At 35.6% G+C, this 23,603-nt stretch overlaps 1 protein-coding gene across 6 annotated transcripts in view; it reads right to left on the reverse strand.

The window, feature by feature from the left end:
* BCAS3 (BCAS3 microtubule associated cell migration factor) overlaps positions 1–23,603 on the reverse strand; it is a 372,309-nt gene that overhangs the window by 277,122 nt on the left and 71,584 nt on the right. For all 6 annotated transcript variants that reach the window (XM_050908947.1, XM_050908945.1, XM_050908946.1 and 3 more), the window contains exons 11-12: positions 18,708–18,878; positions 8,618–8,711 (exon numbers count right to left, since the gene is read on the reverse strand). In XM_050908947.1, the coding sequence (XP_050764904.1) occupies positions 8,618–8,711; positions 18,708–18,878 (265 nt within the window). The remainder of the gene's footprint in view (positions 1–8,617; positions 8,712–18,707; positions 18,879–23,603) is intronic.

The following is a 23,603-nucleotide window of genomic DNA, read 5'->3' on the forward strand; positions in this document are numbered from 1 at the left end:
CAGCCGGTCTAGGCTGAAAGGCTGAACCAACTGTTTCCTGTCACATTTAACAGCCCAGCATCGTGTAAAGTCTTAGTATTGGAGGAAGGTGACAAGAAATTCTATAACTTCTATCACTGTGTAATCTGTATTAAACCCTTGAGCTATGTAACTTTCGAAATGCAAATAATTTACTTTTTACCTTCTTTGAAATACTAGTAAGACGTCTATATATTAAAAATACATACATTCCACTTTTAAATAAAAAGTTAAAATAAAAACATTGATACTTTTAACTTCACTGTTTATAAAACTTAACTAAGCTTGGCATGACTATAAAATTGTCTGTTTTCCTAGAGGGTGGAGGGGAAACTTATAGTTTATCATGAAATTTGGCTAATAGAAATGGTAAATATAAGGTAAAAACCTATCTGTCTGGAACTGATTTCTGAAACACTGATCTTATTTCCTTCCTTATGGATTCTATTTTTATTGTATTATCTATGGCTGTACAGAACTTGCACAAGTGTGGACAACAATGTATTTAGCAACTAATATTCAGCTTTAGCACAAATAAAACGTCTATAATTTGCTTTTAAATGTGGTGAAGTAAAGACAATTTACTGAAATAAAACTACAGCCCCACAGACTCTAAAATTACTCTTAAAAGCATGTATAACAATTTCTATAGTATGAATAGATGTGTATAATTTACACACAAGTTGGTTTTAATTATCACAGTTCATAAAGGCCTTTATACCTTAGATCTGTCAAAATTAAGACAGGAATTCTGTTAGTTTTTACCATGTTAAAATCTGTAAAAGAATCCTCCCTTCTGGCCTCCTAAAACTAAGATCCTTTAAGCATGTCCAGTTTGCTACAAGAACTAAAAAGCAGATTCCACGATGCTTATCAGTTGTGCGATTTACAGACGTTGTACTTTGAAAAGCCTCACCAATCGTGACTCTGTTTCAAGCCTGAAGGGACTACCTCACACCACCCATATCGAGTCTTGTCCAACGCGCAGGACTGAGCCGTAGCGCTCCCTGCCAACATCATAAATGCTGCCATTAAAATATTTGTTTTAATTCTGACCTCAGAGTCACAGCTAATAAACAAGAAAGGCAATGAGAAATTGAAAAACAAACTAAATACAGCTGTTGGACTGGACGTTTCACAACTGTGTTTAACTGCATCCTTTAATTTCACTTCTATGAATAGAAGCCATACACCACAGCTTGCATGCCAGCTCGTCAACCAAGCAGTATTTTCTTTTGAGTTCATTTTGCAGTGTTATTCCGTCATGTAAATTTTACTGTATTTTTAACTTTTCCTTTGAGATGCGGTCTGCAAACAATGGCTAACTATTTGCTGGTGGTTTCTCATTAGAACACGTACTAGCAATGGATAGCATTTGTATAATTTTTCCATAATCTTCCTCACACACAAGAGGACCAGAATTTTTTTGTGTCTGTATAATACATGTTTGTATGTGTGTCAGTCCAGATCCCATTTAAATATATCCAGTGACCAGAAGATTAATGTTTTGGAAACTATGCATTTAGAAACTATTTAGAAATGCATTACAAAATCACACAAAAGAACTAGATACAGAGGAGTGAAACATAAAGCTTATGCTGTTCTATGGACTTCCCAAAACTTACTCATACATCTTTAAAAACACAAGTATTATTCTTTTAATACGTCTTTATAACAATCAATGAAAATACCTTTCCAGAATGCACAGGATTACAAATACTGATTAGATAGAGAATCAGGAACCTGAACATACTTGAAAGAAATCCATTTAGAAAAGGGAAAAAGAGGCCATATCCTTTTAAAACTGTACATACAAATAAAGAATCAGATGATTAAAAATTAGGATAGTAAGAAAGCCAGAATTCCCAATTTATTTTGGAATATATTCCTTGAGTATGGAGGAAAATACAGATAATTATATTTTGCAAAGAAATATAGCACATTGGTGTGTTTTTCAAGTATGTAACATCCTCCTCTTCTCAGTTTTCAGGTTTGGTATGTGAAAAGACAAGAAATACCACCTCAGAGCCCTCCAAAACTAAACACTTTGTTTCCTTTATGTCTGGGGGGCATATTTTCATTGAAAAATAAAAACAAATAACCTTTTCTTTTAAACACGTGGAAATCCAACTTCCAAAGAATATATACCCTTAGAACTTTATAGTGAAATGTCTTTAAAAAAAAAAAAGGGGGGGGTGGGGGAAGCAGACCTAATGCCTCTGAAATCACACTGAAGTCTTATTTCTCAGTACCATCTCAATTCAGGATATTTGCATCCACAGCTTTGCTCGAGTCCCAAGACCTTACATGAAAGTAAAACAGTGAATACTTTGGACCAATATTAAAAGGAATAGCAATAAACTGAAACATTTGAATGAAGCCGTACACAGAAATTTCCATAACAGATCATGCCAGAGGTCTATGCAGCCCAGTGTATTTATTGCCTTTAACAACAGTGACTAGCAATCATCTCTGTGTCTACGATGGAAGAGGGAACAAAGTGAATTAGTTTTAATGGACTACGGCTGACATCAGAATTGGTGAGGTTTTTTCCTCCTTTCTAAATCACAGCGTCTAATACAACATAATGAAAAACGAGGATGTTTGTATGGTTCCTTCAGTCTCCAGTCTAGACACTCTCTAGTTTAGACTAATCCAGTTTACCATTGAGCGACTGATTCTAATTGGTAACATTTAATCCTTTCCCTTCCCTCTCCCCATTTCCTCTCCCCATTTCAGACCCTGCATACGCTTACAATTCCTGGCAGACTATCATCAACACATTAAAAGCTTGGAGGCTTTTCTGTAAACATCTTAATTTAAGTAACCCCCTATGGTGTATTCCTTCCTTTTGTGAACTTCCAAAATTTAGTCCAGGGCACCTTCATCCAGAGTTTACATAATAAGCTCTTGTCGATTTACATTATGTAGCAGACAGGATTCTTCCGCAATGCTATAATGACTATGACATTCTGCAAACAGCTTGTACCTGGGTTTTTTATTCTATAAATATATATAAAATATACATATATATAAATATATATCTCAATATTTTATACATATAAAAGTTTAAAGCCTCCTAATGACAAATTCTCGCCTAATGTTGCATTGATAGAAAAACATCTTAATAACCAAGAAAATATTTACCAAACTTTTTTATCCTGGCTACATTTTAATTATGGCAAAAATTCAACCATAATAAATACAGACCTTAGTGTTAATACTGCTGTTTTACATTATATAACAGAAAATTGTTACTGGTTGTACAATTGTTACTGGTTGTACATAACTGACATTTCTAAGTATGTTACAGTTATAGCATGGAAAAGGCCAAATCACCATTCCAAGAAATGGTGGAAGGCTATGTTGTCCTGTAAACCACAGTAACAGAGCACACAAGTTCATCAAAAAAAAGGAAATCGTGCAGGTGACATTATCTGCAACTCATTCAGCTAACAGCATCCTAGATTATAGGATTACAGTCAACACACCTTGGCCACACAAAAATAAAGACAGGCCTTGTTCCTGGATCCAATCGAAAGGTATCAAGATTTTCTTCAGAAAAAAAATATAACCAGGAAAAATATGATGCCTACATTTGGGGGCATATCTACAAGGATGCAGTCTGAAAAATTAATCTAAATTACCTAATGTGAATTAGTAAACAGCACTAAATTTTTGTCTGGACAGTCTGTCCACAGTAAGTTGGCCTTCAGTTCATTCAAAACTGAATATTCAAGCTAAAATAAATAAAGCCAATGTTAACGCTAAGTAAAAGCATCCACACAAAAGCTTAATGTGATTTTCATTTAATAAGCGAATTAAAGTAACTGTTCTTAGAGTCTCTTTGTAAGTATAAGCCTCTCGTTTCCACTACATCAATATACATGCCAGAGGTACATTAATAAAGTCCCCAGTCTATTAATATTACTTCACTTCCTTCTATTATTTATTCTCATCTTGAAAAGTTTTAATAAAAGGCTTAAAGTCTTCCTAAAACTTAGAAGCCGCCTTCCTTTGTTCGGAAATGAAAGAGTGGACATGGTGCTCTTAACTTTGTCTGCAGCAGCTGCCTTGCACAGATGATCAGACGGGTGTTCAAACATGAACTAGATATTCTCAGAACGCAGCTCACTTCCCTCGCAATGGTTTCTGTATGCCTAATAGATGGGACTTTCTTCTTAGACGTGGATTCTTCTCAATGAGGTTGAAGAAATATTATTATTCTCCCAATCAACTACGAAACAGTGCTATAATCAAATAGACACCCAGTGACTGCCATTCAAAAGACTGCGGATCGGCAGCGCCCAGCCTACGGTCTATCAGCCACGGCTCCCCGCAAAATTCATCCGGCTTGTTGGCCATTTCCAGGCTGCATGAATTATTCTGCTGGCAGGAGCCCATTTCTGGTCATCACCTGCACCGGGGCCCCACAGCTCCTTCCTCTTACATGCAAGTACCCTTGCCACATACTGTGGTGCAAGCATCACTTCATGGGAAGGGGTTGTGGTAAAAAATAAATAAATACCATGTGTATGCACTACTTATTAAGCGAATAGACTGCAAAATCAGATCCCTTTTTCCTGTTAATATGCAGCATCTCTTCCATGGCACTTGGCAATGCTAACTTATTACTATAACATTTATTTAATTTATTCAATATTGGATGGATGTTTAAAAAAATAAAATGAACACACAAGCGCTTCAGAAGAGGGACCTTATCTTCATGTAAGTCACAAAAGCAACCACTGGCATATATGGAATTATAGAAATAAATCATGATTTTGACATATAATGAAGTGTATAGAAAAACTGTGTCAGTTTCCTATGGAAGAAAATGATACATGAAATACTCATATTCTAGCAATTAAAAAAGAAAAAAGAAAACAAGTAACAGTGCCAAGTCACCTGATCTTGAAACTTGGAATCGGATTTATTAAGCACACTTCCAGAAACAGAACAAGAATGTTATATAGGAAGTGTGCCCACCGGCCAGAGGAAACACTGTCACCAAAGCTGACAACACAACGGGCTAGGAGAACGGATTAAAGAGGCTCACATCATAATTTTTATTTTTACCACTAGAATAAGGACCCGGTTAGCATTTCATGTCTGTTTCCCAAAGATTCAATCAGCAACAAATGGCAAAGGAGGACCAGTTCTTTTTCACTTTTATTAAACTATTACGTATCTTACCTATTAAAATGAAAAATGTTAAGCAGAGAGGCAATAACAATATACGCAGGGACCCAGCTTTTAGAAATTCCATAGGACTAAGGGATTTTGTGGATGAGATGCCTGGCGGCAAATTTTTAGCTGCAGTACAAACCCTCCCCTCCACCCCCCCACCCCCCCAAAGAAACCCAGCAACCCACTCCCCATAGTAAACCATCACAACTTTTTTTGAAAACTAAAATTTGATGTACACAGGAAAACACACAGAGAAAACCTAAACTACCAGGAACTGCAGTTTTTCTCCTTTATGGTTTTTTTTTTTTTCCTAATGTTAAACATGATTTGCTATATGTCTTTTAGACTGAGACTTTTACTGTCTCCCTAAAATCAACTGACTCAGAAGTAAGCTTTTATTAACATAAGGGTCTGGAAGAGGTATACAGGGACATGCTAGGCAGCATTAAAAAAACCAAAAAAACTATGGTGCACCCTAAGTATACTCAGAAATGATATTTCAAGTTTGTTATTTTATTATTCAACCAGACTTTCAGACTAGCCATAGACCTAATACAAAAAAAAGCTAACTGTATGCCAAGTTTCTTCTTCCTTCAAATACCTCAAAAACAGAAAAGATTCAATAGATCTGTCTTAAATTTAAACAAAAAGTAGATCTAATGCCAGCAAAAGTCACTATAGAAATGTCTACACAGCACAATGAAATGCTATGCAGAGACACCCCTGCTTGTTCTTTCATGATTCTGCCTTGTGATGCAGCTAATGTAAGAGGTTGCGTGTAGAGCAAGCTCTCCTTGCCAACCAACCCAGCTCAGAACTCCACATAGATTATTTACCTTGCTGGGAGGAAAAAACAACCCCCAAAGCCTCAAAACCAAAGCAAAACAAAAAAACAACAACAAAAAGACACACTCCCTGTCAGCAAGAGTCCTGCCATTGTTTGCAACAGACTTTCAACCAGGCCCGTAATAACTTAACATATCTTGGACGCTGTAAGCGCAGTAAAGGATTTCTTCTTGGTTTCAAAAAGAAAGATTAGGGAAAAAATATGACTGCCATTTACTGACATTAGTGAGTCTCTTTCCTTCCCATTGGATTGTTTCCTGATAATCCTACAGTGAAGCAATATATTACCTGGAGCTAGTCTCACAACGATACCCATAAATCCTGTACTGTTATTTTATCACGATTAACTCAGCCCTAGCAAGCTCCTTGTTCAGTATGAAAACATCAACAGCAGAAACCCAAAAAATTTATCTTATTGGCAACTGATACCTTTAAAATACAGCTTAAAGCGGCTGTGGCACTGTTCTACTGGTTTACTATACAAAAATCATACATATCCATTTTCCATATCCATTGACCTGCAGTGGTTTCCAGTGTCAGTGGTGGCATTGTTTTAGATTTCTTTCAAACACAATCCTGTAAGTTGTGACAGACCTGAATACCTGCAGAGCTCATGGGCCCTTGGGATGAGACATGATGAAATCAAGCTATTTAATCAGCCATAGAGAATAAAATAGTTCACTGAAACAGATCAGTGTTCCCTGTTTGCCTTTACAGCAAAAGTTTGCAGTTGTTATGTTCTAGTGCAGCATTGCAGACACTGCTTGAAATTATGAGTAAAAGTGGTTTTTCACTACAACCAGCCAATAGACAAAGACAGCATCAAAAGCCACCTCTTGTTTTGTTCTGCTTTGTAATGAGATCAGCTTGATTGGCAATATACCACTATATAATGGATTAAGATGATGTTACTTACAACGCTGGCTTCAAACAAAATTCTGCCTTGATGTTAACACAGCATTCTATATTCTTTATTTAAGTGCTGCTTTCATACTGTAGGCAGCGAGGTAACAGTTTTCAACTGTTTTGATATTGCTGTACCCAGAACATGCTGTATGATTCAATACCTTGCTGTGAATCATCCCTCCTGCAAATATCTCATACATAATTTGCAACTGGTCAAAAATAACACCAATTAGAAAAAGCGTTTTGCCATTAAGTATCTTATTGCACCATTAGCTCTAAGGTAACAGTCTGCTATATCATATACAAAGGATTGTAATTTTAGTACCTGAGCAAACCAAAAGAACTTGATTATAATACAAGTAATCCAATAATATGCAAAATACATCCTTCAATTTAAAAAATAACAAGTTAATTTGCTTTTGCATAAGCATTCTGTTTCCCTTAAATTTATACAATCATAAAAATTGTCTTAAGGAAGCATTTAATTAATATCTATAAAGCATTCTAATTTAAGCAGCTGTATTTATTTCACTTAACTAGCATTGCTCAACTCTAGGTATTATCTTTCTACCAGAGTATGAAGCAAAAATATTACTGTTCTGGAATTGGCATAGTTGATTCTCAGTTACATGCACAGAGTTCCACAAAAAATTCTCTTAAGTATCGGAAGAAAATTCAGCCAGATGAGAATACAGTTTTTTATGTCAAAAACTCACAGTGAAAATGCCGTGAACTGCACACCACTATTAAAGAGTTCTGACATAACAGATGGGATGTCAGAACAAGACCAACTGGTCAGTAGAAGTGAAAACATAAATGATAGACATTTAGTCTTATTCTTTGAAATGTGAGTTCATCCTCAAGACCTTCGTGGCATTTGCTACGTTTTAGAAACCGTTAACCTAGGCAAGCGGAAGCTGTTGATTCGCTGACCGTTTCACTGACTGCTACTGCAACCAACCCAAGGTTTTTGTTGGGTTTTTTTTGCTGTCTATACGTAGAGTAGTAAACATGCTAATTGTCAAATTAGTAAGATTTATTAACAGACAAGATTTGTAGTTACCTCTGCGGCCCACAGTCATTGTTCATTTATAAAGAGGAAGGAGAGGAATAGGTACTTTTGAGGAGTTTCTTACAAGTATTTTCAGACTATAGTTGATTTCACTCAGGAGAGAGGGTAGAATTGCAAACTCTTCATCAACAAGACACATAATGGCAGTGTAAGTTACTTTAAAAAACAGTGCCAGTGAAACAATTCGGTTTATTTTCATATTTACGGAGGAGTACAATTTAATATGTGCGGTAATCCTCTGGATACCTGCATATCAGAACATCTGGATACCTGGCTGTCAGGATACCCAACAGAAAAGAATTCCTTAGTACTTCTGCTACATTCGAAGTGGTAGACTGAATCTTCTCACATATACCATAGTATAACAGTTCCTTAAGTTTGAAATTTCCAGCAAAGACAAATTAACCAGTGTATGACACATTCAACACTCAGAGCAAGTCAAAAGTCCTAGTAGCAGTGAGTAGATATCTGCACATATCACAATGGTATTTGCAATTCCTCCAAAGCAATGGAACACATACCTATGATACTTTACTGTCTTCATCTTCTTTACAACTATCACATTAAAACAGTAAAATAACTTACCACTAGGGTTAAAAGCCATGCAGCAAATAGGCTTTTCATGTGCAGGGAAGTGAGCCACAATACCATCGCTATCAGAGTCCTCACTGACAAGTACCTGCATAATATTAATAGAGACAAAGGAAGGTTAGGAAATGAAAATACACCTAAGAGAACACACCAACTTACTGATACAGGAATTGTTTTATAAGATATACACAGTGGTATGAATTAGAAATAAAACTGCACGTGAACTAAACACCAACAATCTTCTGTAATTTTTTCAGATAGACATGAGACACGCTCAAATAACCTACTATTAACTAGAAAGGATTATGCACTTTATACCTGGATTCCCTATTTATTTATCCTATTCAAACAGGGCAAAGTGGAAAAATATTACCATTCTGCTACATAAAGTATTAATGGCTGCATAGAAGCTTATTACAAAAGAAGTCTGTATGCAGTGCACCAGGAAGCTACATTTAAGGTTTCCATTGCCGTTGGCTGAAGCAAGGGTTGTAACCTCTCTGTATGTCTATAATCGACAAGGCCTATTACTCATAAATTTGTGACAGGAGCTCTCCTGCTCATTCAGCTCTCCTGTGGACACGAGCTCTCATTCCACCAGACTGAGCAGCAGCGTGCAGTTGGACTAATGTAAGGAGGATCGGTGTAATTACACTGAAGAGCGCACACAGTTCTTTAACTGTAAACACCACATGATTTTCTCTAAGCAGTAACAAAAATCACATAATAGCAAGCAAAACAAGAGGTAGCATAGAGTTTTTAAAAGAAAAGGGAATATTTAACCATTACATAAATCAGTATTTTCTTTGGGAGGATTCCAAGTATACACAGCAAACGAGTGGAAAACCAGACCAAAAACCCAGCCAAAGTAAGTGGGTTTGCTTTCCACCAGTTGCACAGGTAGGAACACTGCAGCTTGCATCCTGCTAATAAGTGGTGACGGACTTGAGGTATCTGGATTTCCAAATGACGCAAGAAATGCTACGGACTGGGAGTGTGTATGAAAGCAGCTGCATTGCAAAATATTCAGCTAACAAGAATTTTCTCCATCTTGAAATTGCCTCAATGGACATTAAGTAACAGTATTACAAAGGCTGTTAATCAAAACCCCTTAAAAAATCATGCTGTCATAAAACACCTTCTTGTGAACAAAAAAGCAATTAAAAGGTAGGAGAGAGTTTTCACAACAGAGGGAAATTAAGCGGAAAGGGAAGTATCTAGACTGAGATCTGTGTTGCGCAACATCTTCTGGAGAAAGGGAAAAAGGATGAGCTTTGGGGATTTTTTTAAACAAAAGGCTATTTGAAGTCGATAAAACTACTTGGGCCAGTCAAAACTAAAGCTGACTGTGAAGACATACAAAAGGACCTCCAAAAGGACACAGTATTACCAACGTCTAATTGTGTGAAAAGGAAAAGATATTCTTAGATTTATAGAAGACAACCAAAAGATGTGTGGATAAAACATATGCAAGAGCTGTAAGAGTATTTTATTCCTTGGTTACATCATGTTAAAGACTAAATTAAGTAAAACAATGAGAAAGATCTCTCAGAAAAGGACTTAATAAAAGGGTTTCTGTGGTAAGCAAAACCCATCTTCTTAATAAGACAGTGCAAAATTTCCCATTTCAAGTTCCGAATAATTTGTCTGGTGCTTCCAAAATAATCTGAAAGGTTTTTAATACTTCCTATTCCTAACAGATATCAGAATAATTTGCAGATATTTTTATGCTTCAAAAAAGAGAAATCATCTTTAAATGTTTAAAGAAGTCACGTAATATGGATGAAGAGGCCTGCGCCTGACTTACTTTAAATGTTCAAATTACTTGGCACTGTCACATAAGCACAATTATGGTTTTGCTTTCCGTTGTCAGCATTTCGTGCTTATTCCAGAACCACTAACCAAAGGGTCTGGAGATCTTCCTAAGAGCTTTTCAAAGAAACAGTGTTCTTTTCTCAGCCTATATAAACTGCACTAAATAACTCCTATACATCTTTTCACAGCTTCCACTTTTAGGTAACTTGGTCTTATCCTAAACATTTTGCTCTAATTAAAGATACACAATAATGATAAAGTAACATCATAAACCAGCTTTACAAAAGAAATAGAAGGGTTTTTTAAATCTACTCTGTTAAACAAAAATATTAATCTAGAAATGTGTAGGTATCAACAGTATCTAAATCATTGCTAAAACCAGTTATATAGCATATTTCACATGCGTTATCATGTACAGACTGTAAACTGGATTAATTCAATATGGTTTTTGTTGGTTTTTTTTTTTTTTTTAAAACTAATGATAAATGCACGACTGTTATCATCCCTGCAACATAAAACCCCTATTCAACAGACAAGGAACACTCTGGATAGTAAGACGACTTTCAAATATTCTTCCTCTGGAAATACGACACAAAGCAAAAATTTCATTAAAAATCATGAAACACCTCAGACATACCAATTTGAGAATACAATAAAGCCCAAATCTATTATTTGTATGCTATGCTGATTCCATGCTTTAAAATGTTTTTTTCAATCACTGCTTAAAATTATCTTCCTGGAAAAACACCCTTTGTGTTTAATCTAAAAGGAGTTTTTAAAAATCTTCACTTTTCACTGTAAAAGCTGATTTTCAGGTATAGCAAACCAGTCCTTATTTTGGCTGTTATACAGTTCCATTGTTTGTGACAGAAATACAAGGAAGAAGAACTTATCGGCATAATGTCCAATCAAGAAAGAAAGAAAAGCCACTGTGAACCTGTGGATCCTGAAAACCCTCGCCTGCCACCAAGCCTGGCTCATGCAGAGCTTGCAGACTCAAACTAAAATATGTTAGTCTCCTGCATTAGCCAAGTTAAAAAAAAAACAAAGCAAAAACACCAAACCCACAACCAAAACACAAAAGCACCTTCATTACTCAAAAATTTGGAAATCCTTGGACAGTGGAGAATGCGAAACTCAGGTTGTGATGGTGCCACACCACCTCCTTTCTTGACATCTGGTGTCTGTCACTCCCTACCCACTGAGGCCACAGAATGGAAATACTTGCTTCTGAAACACACACATGGAAACAACACTTGCTTGTGCAAGGTAAGATAAAGTTGAAAAAATGTTCTTCATCTTTTTAAAATCAACATGAAAAAAATAAATCCTTGTGGAACAGAGAATAAAAATACTTTTTTTAAAATCACCAACTTGTATTTAAATCTTCAGGCTGTACTGCAAGATTTATCATGTCCTTCCCCTCCACTTTTGCAGTGGACAGTTGGGGAAAACATACATCACTTTTTACAATTTCAACACTACAAATGAAGGGGGGGGGGGGGGGGGGGAAATAAAAATCAAAGGAATTAGAGCAGTTGACTTAACTACATCATCAACCAAACAAGAATCTCTTTGGAAATGTCCCTTCCAAACCTGCCACAAAACAAAAGCCTGGCTCACATGCCAGTTTAGAGCTTGCATAGCTTTAAAGTCATAGTATGATTTTGACCATTGTATACAACTTGAGGAAGACAAAATTATGCTGATATTAACACAAGATGCTTTATACTGGAACACATTATTTTCTGCATTAGAGATCTTTAAATGGATATAACTGTCTCAGTACAACAGGGCTTCTATAAATTTGGATAGATCAATAGCACAGATTTCGTGCAGACAAGGATGAAGACTGTAGGTGTACAGCAATGAAGTATTCAAGGCCACCACCACACAGGCGTCACAAATTTTAGAAACCACTTCTTGCAAAGGCTGAAGTGGAAGACACTATCTGCAAAGGTGCTGGAGAGAACGATGTCCGTAGACTAACAAATGGCACATTAAATCAATACTGACATTGTACAACTGGTTCCTTTCGGCCAGTTTATGGTTTCTTACCACTGAAAAGAGCAGAGTTGGAAATTTTTCTTGGAAGTCAAAACAGTGGTACAAATTGCCTAATAACGCATGCAAGTGCTGTCAAAAAGCTCAAAGGAAGCAGCTCATTCAGCTTCCCGACGCACAGAGCATACAAAGCCCACAGGAATTCCGAGGCTGCAATTTTTTTCATCCCAAATAGGCTTCATTCTCCAAGGTAGTGGCCTCTAACCACTCTACTATTAAAAGACCTTACAAAGTCTCTCATTGAAAAAGGTTCATAAATCTTAGCATTACTCTTATAATTGCATAGTCACTGAGGTTCACAAGGATACTGAAGTATCTTCCTTGCAGAGTTCCCTACCATTACAAATAGAAACACCATTTTAAGAACAACAACTGACAAGAAAGGAACACTGAGGCTCTTCTACCAAGATGGCCTTGTAAATCAGCACTCAGCCTATTTCTGATGCCCAAATAGTATCTTATCAAGAGAGCTGCAACATGATTTAAAAAAAAGCTGCCCAGCCAGAGTCCGTAGCTGGACATGCTGAGCCAACGCTGCAGCTCTCTCAAGCCAGCCCTATTAAAGTTCAACAGAACACTGTAGTTGATCGAAGATGAATCAAGTCCTCTTTATCTTACTCTAAAAGAGAAACAGACAAAACACCTAGGGGATCATTACATTTACTATCAGAAAACAGTGTTTGCTTTGAGGGCAAGAGATAGCTGAAGCCGAAGCTTTTTTCTCCTATGCCATATTTTTCTTCATTCATTGTATTTTCCATACTGCTGAACAGAAGCCACTAGTAATTATGACTTCAATTATTTTAATCTTTAAAGGCAAATTACACCACTTATCCCAGTGGAGACATGTTTTTAAATAAAACATGAAAGTAACACAAATAAAAACGGACACAAATCTAATCAAGCAGGTCCTACTCTTAATAAAATTAAGAAAGAATAATCCCATCATCATAAAAACAAATACGTTTGGCAATATTTATGAATATGAATATTATATAATAAAGAAATGTTTGCATGTATACTTATTAAGATCTCCACTGATTTAAATAGCTGAAGTTAGGGCAGCGTTTGCTTCAATTCCTAAGACATACACACAAAAACCAACCCCCTCCATACCGACCCCCCCAATTAGCCTCCCCCAACTTATAGCTAAGGTCAAACATCAGTGGAAAAGGGCTAAAAGTGATAAATCTGTGGCATTAACTACTGCACTCCTTTTAATAGAATCCAGCATAAACTCAAAACAGCCTTGCGCTCAGCCTGAACCATTTATCTGAGACAAAAATGTCTTCTTGACAAAAAACAGATCTCCTTTAATAAAAGTAAGGCAGACAGTATTATGCTCTGAGGGAATCCTGTTGCTCTTTTTATATTTATATATAAAAAGAATTCTTCTGTAATACACGTAGATATAAAAAGTGAAGAAAATTGATGCCAAATATATGAGCATTAGAACATCACATTAGCCTTTGTGAAAGCTGTTCTTATAAATAAAAGCACTGGTGTTAATGACCAGTGGAATTACGTATGTAGTTAAATTTTTATTATTGAATACGCTTTATTCTTTTAGCTTCTTTTTGCTTTAGACCAAAGTTTCACAACAATTCTTGCTCCCGATAAGCATCTTTATTTGGTTCAATTGTTATCAACTCCTTACCAAATGAAAATGAACTTTTGAAACTGCAGCAGTCTGCAGTTTTTTCCTGAAAATTCCTCTTTAATGCAATAAAAAGTTAATAGGGAACAGAAAAAAGCACCAATCACATTTTAAAACACAAAAAGATCAACATGTTATCTTATTTTTCTAAGTTATTTTTAAAATATTTCCTCAAATATTTTCACATGTTTTGGATGATCTGTGAAAGCAACACAATGATATCCCATCAATCACATCGCTCTATCAAAAGCACTAAGAATCAAGTTTTCTATTTTTAAATGACCACATATTTCTCTGTCAACTAAATGTTAGATGTTTAACAGATTTACATTCAGTCACAAAGCTGGCGACTTTTGAGAAAGGTCATTATTGCAGACTACATGTGGGTGGCCTAGTTGATGAATTAATTAAGAATACAGAAACAAAGGTCGAAAGAAAATAATTTTTCTTTAAAACTCAAGCCACTAAAGTCTTACACATTTAATTCCAATTACTGAAAGAGAGGACATCTGTACAGCTTTAGTTTTATCCATTTCAACTAATTAACAGATTCAAATAAATAGTCATTACAGCTAACTGAAAAGTTTGCTAACACTTCATTAGAAGGAAGTTTAAACAAGCACACAACCTTGTTAACATATTTTGGTTTACCACAAAGTTACTTGGGCATCTCGATAATTATTTTTACTCCCTTTACAAATATATCATGACAGCCAACTTCAATAATTCTACATTCCTTTGCATTCATTTAATTACTTCATAATTCAAATTTTCTTAAAGTACCACCAATTTTGAAAGTAGGAGCTATCATATAAACAACTGCTGGGTATGAGATTTTACTACAATAACTACATTCATAAGGTTTATTAAAAATATTTTCCCTACAGATTTAATCCTGCAAGATTACATCAGAAGATTTCTTTGGTCTTTAATTGTATATTTTTCAGTGGTAAGCTAGCATTTCAACCTCTGCCATGGTAGCACAGTACATTTCATGAAATGCACTGAGTTCCATCTCATATTCTTTATATTGGATATCTTTGAAATAGCAGATATAATAAGAAATTAGTGAAAACTTAAAGCTGTAGTTAGTCCTTCTGGCTTATGTCCAAAACATGTTCCTTAATCATCCTTCTGGCAAATAAATCTATATGTTTGTACACATGCACAGAGCAGCTCACTCCATCTTTAAAACCTGTGTTGCTACGCTCAAAGTAAATGGACAAGCACATGCATCATTACTTTGCAAGTCTTTTTTTTTATATATATATATACACACTAAAAAAAACCCTGCTCCCCAATGAAAAAAGTGCTTATTTCTCCTTCAAAAGGACATGCTTGCTTGCTTTAGATTTACTGTCGTCGTCGTCTTCCATTTTCTCTCTCTTTTTAAAACAGATTTTGTCTTTTTTTTTTTTAACTATATGTTATCTTAAAGATATATTTTATTACTTGGAAATTGTTTTATTTCATTACAACACCCAAATTCTTAAGTTAGGCTGTGCAGGTAGATAGAAATCTTTATTGACCTGAAGGAGGTGAGGTATTCCTTTTACATTAGGAGTCTGCTGATAAGAAAATAACTCCTTTCTGCTTCTGAAATTCCCCTTATTTACGATTAGGCTGACAACCTCTGAAAACCATGCACGCACACACAAATATATTTACATAGTTGCTAGACAAATCTCTGATGAAAGGGATGCAAGGCTTTCAAACTGTTAATTTGGTCCAGAAAACACTTGGTAGGCATTACGAATTCTTGTGGTTTCCCAGTCAGTTTAGGAAGACCAATGCTTGTAACAGGCATAGCCATCCAGCAGAAATGAAATATTCCAAAACAGGCATCTTATCACAGGAGGAAGCAGGAACGCCGCTAAGTGTTTCTTTGTACCCGCCCAGACCTCTTATTTCCCACCTGGAATCCGAAAACTGGGATGATAAACCAATAACTTTAGGAAAAATCACTGCCACACAGCATCAAGAAAACTGAGACTAAACCATGCAAGGCGTTTGCTATACTGCTGTACAGCGATTACTTTCTCTACAACACAGGCGAGGCTGGACTCTGCATCAGTCAATCTGCTTCATCGCTCTTCTGTTTCAACTAAAGCGTCAGTAATAATGTCGTTTGGATGACTACTATCAGCAAAACAATTTGCCACAGCAGAGTAAAATAATGTCAGAAATTAATACAATGAGGAAGAATCAATGTAGCTCAGTTATCCAGATTTCAAATCAGCACGATGCTTAACTATGAGTTGATATTGAAGTGTAAGAGCAATCACATTTAGTTCAGTGAGATTACTTGCATCATTTAAAGGTCAGACTTGCTAAAACGCTTTCCTGAAATGAAGCTTCAATCAATTATGCTGCAAAAACTAGCCAGGACTACCCAGCTAGTACAAATACGTGCCATCTAAACTAGCATGTCATTTCTTGCAGGCTTGCCTGCTTCTGCCAGCACACAAGCACAGGATCCCTGCCAGGCTCCTTGGGACAAGTCAACTCACACAACTGCCAAAATCAGAATCTGCCACATTCAAATGAGGCTGTGTGCACAAAACCTTACATTTCCACCTGGCAATGGCAATACAGCTGGAGGGATGGACAAGAACTCAGTGGGGATTGTGAGCACACATGACACTCCTTACATCAGAAGGTTCTTCACTGGGGCAGTGGTGAATGACAGTCTTTATTTAGACCACATAGAAAATGTATTTATTTTTAATCAACTTTCTTTTTGCTAGATGCATTTCTTACATTTCAGTAAGAACAGATTGTTAAAAAGTCTTCTGTACCACGAAAATCTAGCAATGCAAAAGAAAGATTATTTTATTTTTCCTGGGGAAAAAAAATATATAATGCTAACTCTGAAACTAAGTCTCAGCACTGAAAATAAATTATTAATTTAATAGCATTTTAAAACTTCAGATCACAAAAATATGAATGCAAGACACACAAACAATTAGGGTATCTAACTTAGAGCCTCCTTCCCTAGAGAGTCAAGACAAAAATTATTTTACTAGAACTGATGGCTTATTTATGTTACAGCAGCAGTATTTGGACAAGGCAAGCGTTATCGTTTTTACAACTACTTTTCCATAGTGCCCTTTAGGCTTGATAGCTCCCTACTATTGTTAAGGTCAGAGGACAAGTTCATAAAACCTCTAAATCATACATAACAAGACTTAAAAACCTAAGATATATCATTTTTTGTTCCCTAGGCCGATGCAGAAGAATCAAAGCACAGACAATGACCATCAGAAATAATGACCGCATTAAACAAGGCTTCATGAGAAATTTATGAAGCAAAATTTTTCTTTTTTTTTTTTTTTTTCTGGCAGTAGACGAAGAGCCAAAAGACCTTTTTTTCCAGGAAACAAAAACAAGCCCCAATGGTCAACAGACTTATTTTAAGACCTGACTCTGTAAGATCTGAAGTAATATAAGTTCTTTTTTCCATTCTCTTCTTTTTTTTTTTTCCCCCTTTTCTTTTAATTTTGCAGAAAAAGGCTTCTAATGTTATATGAACAATGCCCTTTCAATGTAATGTCACTGGGCTAAGTAATTCTGATCTAATTCTCAGGAACAACCACAGCTCAAACTGCATACTGGTTTTTTGTTTGATTTGTTTGTTTTCAAGTAAAACATTTTATTTTCCTATCAGGTAAGAAAAGAAAATAACTTGACTACTCATTTGTCATTAATACCTTACTAACTTACTTGCGATAAGCATCATAAAGATAGGGGAAAACAAGAAAAAAGAATTTTTTTTTTCTTTTTTAAATTTAATAAAATGTGAACATTAGGAAAAAAATTTTACAAAATAGTTACAGAATAATGAAGTGTATGGAAGTCCTGCATAAACACTGATTCCAGGACCAGACACTTAAAAATGAAATGATTGGTAGAAACAAACAAAAAAGACATGGATATCTTTCTCCGTCATAAAGACGGTACAACACACCAGTTTAAAGTTTGTGTGATAATGGTATGGATTTTTCAACAAATGATTTTGCCTGATGCACTGTACTGTATGTTATTAGTAAAACAGTACATATGCCTCACAAAACAGCGTCATGCTTGATTACATTTTAGTTTTGAAATTTATGTGAAATTATAAGCTTTTATACTTAATATCCAACTTCACTCATCGTCTTTTTTAAACTGGAATTCAACAACTCACCGTATTTCTAGACAATCACATTTTCCAGCCACATTATATATTAATAAATATAATCAGACTACATATACATTTCAACTGATCAGAATAAATCAATGTCAATTATGAACAAGTGTTACAGAGACAAAATGCGACACTTCACACTTGATCTTGTCAAAGTGTCACATAAATATGTTCTAAGGACAATATATATTTTGGCTTAATTTCAGTCCCAAATAGGACTTTATCACAGCTGCGTGTGTCTGTAAAAGTTTTTGACCGAGCAAAAATCTCATCTATTTCTCATTTTCAAAAGCATAAAATACGTTTTCCTGAGATTTTCATGAAAATGAATGCACATTCTGTTTCTGTGCAAACTGTATTACCTGCCCTTCTGCAACTGTCTCTGTATCAATGATAGTGATGATTCCAGGTACCAGAGGACTTCGACGAATGTTGCTATGAGCTAAAATTTCTTCTTCAGTTGCTCCTGAAGGCAGCGTCCCTGTCAGCTGCGTAACTACTTTCCCAACCATTGTAAGTCCAGTCTTTATCGTCTATAAAAAGAAAGAGAACCAATAAATAATGTTTAGGGCTATTTTGTGGATCTATCTTGAGTTTTTTCCTCAACACAATTAATATAACTAGATTGCGCACACCACAAGCACACAAATGTTTTTGTAAGTGATATATAAGCTGCAAAAGGCTGTATGTAACAGAAATATCTTGAAACAATTTAGTATCCTATTAATTTGAAGTATTTACCTTTATTTTGGAATTAAATGTTTCCAAAACATTCTTGAAAAAAGAAATATTTTAATGTTGTCTAAATGTTACTGTTTGTTCTTTCTTTAACTTTGTTATTTACTTATTCCAAGAGGCACAGAGCATGGATAGTTAGAAGAATCAAATGATGAAGCCAAGATGGGTGCGTGTGGAGGGCAGCGTTACATAAAGAAATACTTATAGCCCCTAATGGTAAATGCTGAAATGGTTGTGTCTTCTGCACAAGTGCAAGACACAAGGAGTTTGGCCTTTGATAGATATGACAGACACATTCGTTTCTCAGCAATTATGCCTTTTGCAGCATTAAAACTGAATATGGGACTCAGACCCAGCAAAATTAAAAACGCCATCCTCAAGGTACTAGAAAGGACAACTCTGTACAAAGTAGACGCATATCCCATTACAAATAATGTGACTTTCCATAGCGTGCATGTTTTCCAGACATGGGTTTGAAAACATATTCATTGCACCAGCTTTTATCATCTAAAGATGCTGAAGATTGTTTTTACGTTGTTTTGTTTTATTTGGAGAAAGAGGGAGAGTACACACAGTAGAAGAGAGAGAGATTTAAAGCAAAACAACCCAAACTACAGCTTTAAATATTTTCTCCTTGAATCAAGGACTGTGCCTTATTTGCCTATAAAGAATTGGGCAGATTTATTATGCAATATAAATAAGAAATAGCAAAAGAGATCAGAATGGAATGACACTATAACAAGCCAATTCTTAACTAAAAAGACAAGCTAAGCTGCCTGCTAAATTGAAAAGGAAAAAAAATGTACGGATCACAGGCTGAAACCAAGAAGCAGCCACAAATCAATTGCAACTGCTTTGTTTAGTGCTAAAATCTCAAACTGCAGTGATTAGAAAACACATTAGTGTTCATCAATTAGCAGCCAAACGTTTGTTTTAATAATTCATAGGAAATGACTTACACAAAGTCTGTTAGTGTGTTGTCAGGAAAACCTCTGAAGGGCCAACAGAATTAGGCGCCACACTGTATTGATGGCAATATCTAGCCAGGAAGCCTGATTAACCTCTGAGATGCCTCAGCTGATGTACTTACCCCATTAATGCTAATGGAGATACTACCACTTAAAATCGAGCCATGCCTTTATCATAGGAATGTCTTTGGGGTTTAAAGTCTTTAGTAATATCCTGCCATTTGTTTCTTATTATTTCTTTTTATACTCAGATACAACAAATGAGAATAAAACGAATTTTAACAGTGGCAAATTCAGAAGACTGAAAAATGTAACATAAAGCAGATAATGATATCTGAGGAATAGGCCTAAAATAGACCCAATGCCATCACAAGAATGCATTTCAACAGACACTTTCCTTACAAAAACTGACAAGGCAGTTTTGTGGCCAATAGTTAAAATCGTATAAAATGCACTGGTAGTCTATACAGCAGGAAAGAGAATCAGTATAGAAGTACTACATGGCAAAATGCCTATGCAACTTAAAAGACCAAGAATTGTAATTGACCTATTTTAGAAAATATCTTTAATATTATAACTAGAGAAATTGGATGACAAGTGCCAAGTATAAATTTATAGCTCTCTAGAAAAAAAATTAACATGCTTATCTAGCAAAAGGAATTATCGTTACATGTTAGAGTAGACTGTGACTGCAGGACTACTGAGAAGTAATAGGTGTACAAAGATGTGGCCGAGGCCATTAGCTTAGAAATATCAGTGCAAAACCATTACACGGCACTTACTTCTTTGTGCTATGTGTATATTTGCAAAAACTTCTCTGGTAATCTTTAACCTTTCCCATGCCATATCAGCTGTCCTCTCCATCCATTAGAGCTAATGACCTTGCTCTCACATAAGCTGTGAGTACTCATTAAGAAGTTATCAGGTAACAAGAGAAAACAGATGCAGTCTTTGCTAAATCACTTTACCACTATAGGATTAAAAGATATGGAGAAAGAATCAACTAAAGAAGTTATGAGGTGAGAAGAACTTGGTTTATAATTTGATGCTAGACATTCGACAGACCAAATACATTTTAAATGAGATAGGTTAAAGTTTGCACTGTCTCAGTTCCTTTGTCATTGATGGGAACCTGCCAGTGCATACTCAGTGACATTTTCTTATAAATAAAATTAAAAATACTTGATCCAGTTCCTTTGGCAAGCAATGATGCACATTGTGCAAACACACAAATTATTTGTATGCTCATGTGTACCCTACCTACTTAAAAATAAGACTGTTCACATTCATTCAAATATAAAGACATATATTTAATTAAAATAAATGTATGCACTCATACCTCATTTAATTGAAAAATAAGTACAACTTTAATTAGATGAGAAAATTAAAATGCATCATTCAGTGCCTGTTAGGCTGTTTTGTTCCAAAGGTCTTACATCCTTTTAGTGACAAAACAATCTATTGTTCCTGTTTCTCATAATAAATACATTTTACATGATTTATTTGTTTACAAATGAAAAATCTATAGAAAGCAGAAAGAGATATCAAAAAGATATGCCTTGGTAATCAAGAATATGAAAGCCTCATGGTTAGTTTGAACAAGAACATACAATCAATTACAGATTCAAGTTCAAACTAAATGTTTGTTGAAATGCTCATGCTTCGCAAAGATGTTTCCCTTTCCTGCTCTTGCCACATATTCTGAAAAGAGGTAGGACAGGGAAGAAACCTATTAGGAAATTCATCCTAAACAGCACAGCAAGTTGGACTGCTAGGGATACATTAGGATGGGGAAGGTCTGCATGAGCACCACTTGAACAGAGAATGAGCTGAAACGTAACTCAGGGACGTGGTGGGACCAAACCTCTCTTCAACGAGACACAGGAAAAAAACCAAGCATGGAGACCTAAGAACGTCTTTTCCTATGTCCCCTTCCTTGCTGCATCCAAAATGGATACATACGGATAACTTTAACAAGCAATTTCACATTTGGATGCTTATCTCAAACCAAGCACCTGAATATTCTCCTATCACCAATACTGTTAAGTAATAATGGGTTTTATTCTGAAAGATATTCTACATCCATTCTACTGTGTTTGTTCAACCGGAGTGAAAAGAATCTTTATTCCATAAGGAACAATATTTTCATTCTTCCAAACGCATCCATTTCTGTCTTTGCTAAACATTAACCCAAACTGGAGTCTTGACGCATTTTCTATTTCCAGAAATTTTCTGCTTGGTCAAATTACAAAAATTATCAGAGCTTTTTAGAACACAACAGACAGAAACACACCAAATAAATGCAGGGAAATGCCAGTAAGAGACTGAGCTGGAAAAAATGCATGTGTTTGTCCAGCAACAGCAGAAAGCAATGCTCTTGCAAGATGCATCTAAGGAGAAACAGGAAAAAGTTCAATGTTCAAACTAAAATCCTTCTAGAAATTATAAATTCAAATGGGAAGATGACATAAAGGAATTCTTCATAATGTTACCAGAACAACAAGAGTTTTGGCACCAGTAAACAACACACCCCAACATGACCACAATTTTGACCTTGGTATTCTTGGTTAACAGGGGAACTTCTGACTCCTAAGTTATTTGATTAAGGAGGAAATTTATTTGCTGCATCAAGTATAGTACACAGCAGTACATCACACTGAGGATAAACCCACCGTTCACTACCAGGACATTCAAAAACATTTCTCAAAGAGAGTACCATTAAAGTAAATACTCTGTACTGCCATTGAGACCTTCTACACAGGATCTGAAAGGTAATTCTCAAAAGTGACCCTGCTGAAATTACTCTTTGCTCTCAGCTTTATCCTTCTCCTTTATATGAAGGTTCTTTCACTTCCTTCAATAAGAAATTGGAACCCAGAGAAAAGGCTGTAACCCAAGATAATCTGACAAAACAAGAACTTTTATGGAACCACTTCTGAACGAAAAAGCAGCGGTGTAGGGAACAGAAAAGGACATTCACTTTCAAAAAAGCTAATACCTCTGCTGATCAAAGGAAATGAATTACAAACCATTGCAGGCTGATAAGATAGAACAGCAGTAGAGGTTTATAAATGACGCCTTACTTAAGCAAGGAGTGGAGTTTATGGTGAGGTAATGAGATGCACAAAGAGCAACAGATATTTGGAGTATATATTTGCCAACAAGAAAGTCAGCATTTCAGTTATCAGAGATGAAAACTTGCTAGACAGTAAGCCAAGATTCAATGAAATTGGTAAAAAACTAAACATTTCAGATTTAGTGTTGCTCACTCAGACATGAATAACAAATTAATACAGTAAGGCTGAGATATACTCAAGACCCAAATTGTTCAAATATTTTAAACTATTTGAGTATTAATCTTGTCTATTACAGTAACATCTAAAAGCCAGCTGACAGCAAAAGCAATGTGCTAGGCAAAATACAAAGTAGTATAGAGATCGTGCCCTTCTGATTATCTATTTTCCTAACTTTCACTATTACTTTATCTCTGTACAGAGGCTAACAATCTTTTTCTTTCCTACGACTGTAAACACATTTTCTCTTCAGTAGCTA

This window comes from Gymnogyps californianus, chromosome 20 (assembly GCF_018139145.2).
Source record: "Gymnogyps californianus isolate 813 chromosome 20, ASM1813914v2, whole genome shotgun sequence".
Classification (NCBI taxonomy): Eukaryota; Metazoa; Chordata; class Aves; order Accipitriformes; family Cathartidae; genus Gymnogyps; species Gymnogyps californianus.